Raw genomic sequence first — 2075 nt, 5'->3', positions numbered from 1 at the left:
GATGTTGGGTGCTTAGTGTGGGCATCTGGTCCACTTGCAAGTGACGCAGCTCGAGATATGCTAGCATTAGAACGAGAACTCGAAAACTTTGCTGGAATTGACGATGTTCGTGTAAGACGTGCTATCACTGAGTCGCCAGGAGTTCGTGTGACGGTCGAATACACAGTGGAATTCACGGGGGTACAAGTACGTGGCAGGATGTCGACACTACAGATTCTTGATGTGGGAATTAATGGCTGTAGTGGATACGCTGGCAGTTCGGGGGTGGTTTCAGCCGTTTATCGTGATCATGATAGCTTTGTGACCATTTATCAAGCTCCCACAACTCCTGCCATCCCTTTCGATGCCCGCGACGCAGATGTCAAGGCTGCGCTAGAGACCCTTAGTGCTGTAAGCAACGCTGACGTTTCGCGTCAAGTAAACAAACACGGCTACGAATGGCGTGTTACGTTCGTTGAGTTTGCTGGGCCAGAAAAAAATGTTCAGCCAGGTGTATATCCCGCACTAGCAGCTAATGGCTACGCGCTGCAAGCTGTGCAGTCACCACAGATCATCATCACCCGTTTCCAGCGTCTTGAGCTGGCCACAAATTCGCTGACAAGTGGCGGTGGTGTTTCGATTTACACGCGCGTTCGATCTCATAATGCAGATGGATGGGGTGACACAGCCGTACCACTGCCGACATCACTGCAACTTGTCGAACAGGTACCTGGTGCAGTGCGTCTAGCAACCACTGATGTCCTGTCTGGCTCTCAGCTTCTTGTTCAATGGGACGCACCCATACACGACGGTGGAGAGCCCGTGACCGAGTTCCGTGTCGAGTGGTGGTTGCACGGTGCTATTTCAACCGCAGAAAAACCGTTTGCAGTGATACACGCATTTGAGGCGGCATCGCAGAGCGTGACAGATGATGTTGCTACAATAACGGTCTCAGCTCCAAAGGCTGGACCTAACACATTTCTCTCTGGTACATTCCGCGTAGGCTTTGACGGCCAATGGAGCCCGGAGCTTCCGTACGATATCTCGGCTGTTAATATGCAAGCGGCACTCGTAGCTCTTTCTACAGTTGAGAATGTCTTGGTAGCTCGTGAGTTGACGGCAGGCGGATATACGTGGCTCGTGACTTTTTTGCAGCGCAAATACGGCGGTAACCAACACAAGCGCTGGTTATCACCGCTTGCAATGCGCGCTCCGTTCGGCTATAAGCTAGGGGTGTCGGGTAGCAACCTATTGGCGTGCACAACAGCCGAACTTATTAACTGCGTGCCGCATCTTGCTACACTTGTGGCACCACGCGCCGCTGTTGATGCCACACCAGAGCTGCAGCATCTCGTGTGCATCTCAACAGGCAATATCGCTGTAGATGCTTCCATGAGTTTTAAATTAAAGCTGTTTGGCTTTGAGACAAGTTTGATATCAGGCTTAGCGAACGCAAAAGATTTGGCGACAGCGATTACGGCTTTAGGCGTTGCTGGAAGTGTGAACGTTCGTTTTCGAGACCTAGCGCAGACAACGGTTTGCTCTGCGAGTGCAACGACTAAAGGATTGACGATTGAGTTTGTGTCGGCACAAGGCGACATGCCACCGTTTGTTGCTACGACCACAACTGGTGTTGGCGTCACAATCAAGGAACAACGGAAGGGACGAGCTCAGCTTCATGTTGGGAGGCTCCCATTCGCTTACGTGATTGATGGCCTCGCTGCCGGGACTTATCATGTACGGGTTGCTGCTTACAACAGTATAGGCTTTGGACCGTTTTACGAAGCAACAAATGCTAATGGCTTGCTACTAGTGGCTCGTCCACCGCTCGGTCCTCGATCTCTTCGTGTCAAGGCAAAGATGATTGATTATTCACATGGAATGCTCGTTGTCTGGACTGCTCCACGTAGTGATGACAGTAATACGGACCAGTATCGAATTGAATGGGACTCTGCTGCGGCGTTCACAAGTCATTGCGGAGAAAACATCGAAACACAGATGCTCGTTGTGACAAACTCGTTGGCCAGCGTCGCAAACAAAAAATTTACTGTACGAACGACAGATGGAGGCACGAAGATCAGTTGCGTCGATCCAGC

At 51.1% G+C, this 2075-nt stretch overlaps 1 protein-coding gene across 1 annotated transcript in view; it reads left to right on the top strand.

Annotated features, from left to right (window-relative positions):
* Nucleotides 1–57: 57 nt before the first annotated feature.
* The window catches only part of PHALS_02605 (Immunoglobulin-like fold), a gene marked incomplete at both ends in the record, with an annotated part of 2094 nt that continues 76 nt past the window's right edge, over nucleotides 58–2075 (top strand). The window contains one exon of the mRNA XM_024717019.1: nucleotides 58–2075. This exon is cut by the window's right edge and continues 76 nt beyond it. Coding sequence (XP_024582559.1) covers nucleotides 58–2075 — 2018 coding nt within the window.

This window comes from Plasmopara halstedii (genome assembly GCF_900000015.1).
Source record: "Plasmopara halstedii genome assembly, contig: Scaffold_2061, whole genome shotgun sequence".
In the NCBI taxonomy this organism is placed as follows: Eukaryota; Oomycota; class Peronosporomycetes; order Peronosporales; family Peronosporaceae; genus Plasmopara; species Plasmopara halstedii.
Note: the sequence above shows the minus strand (reverse complement) of the source record. Positions and strands in the feature narration are given on the sequence as shown.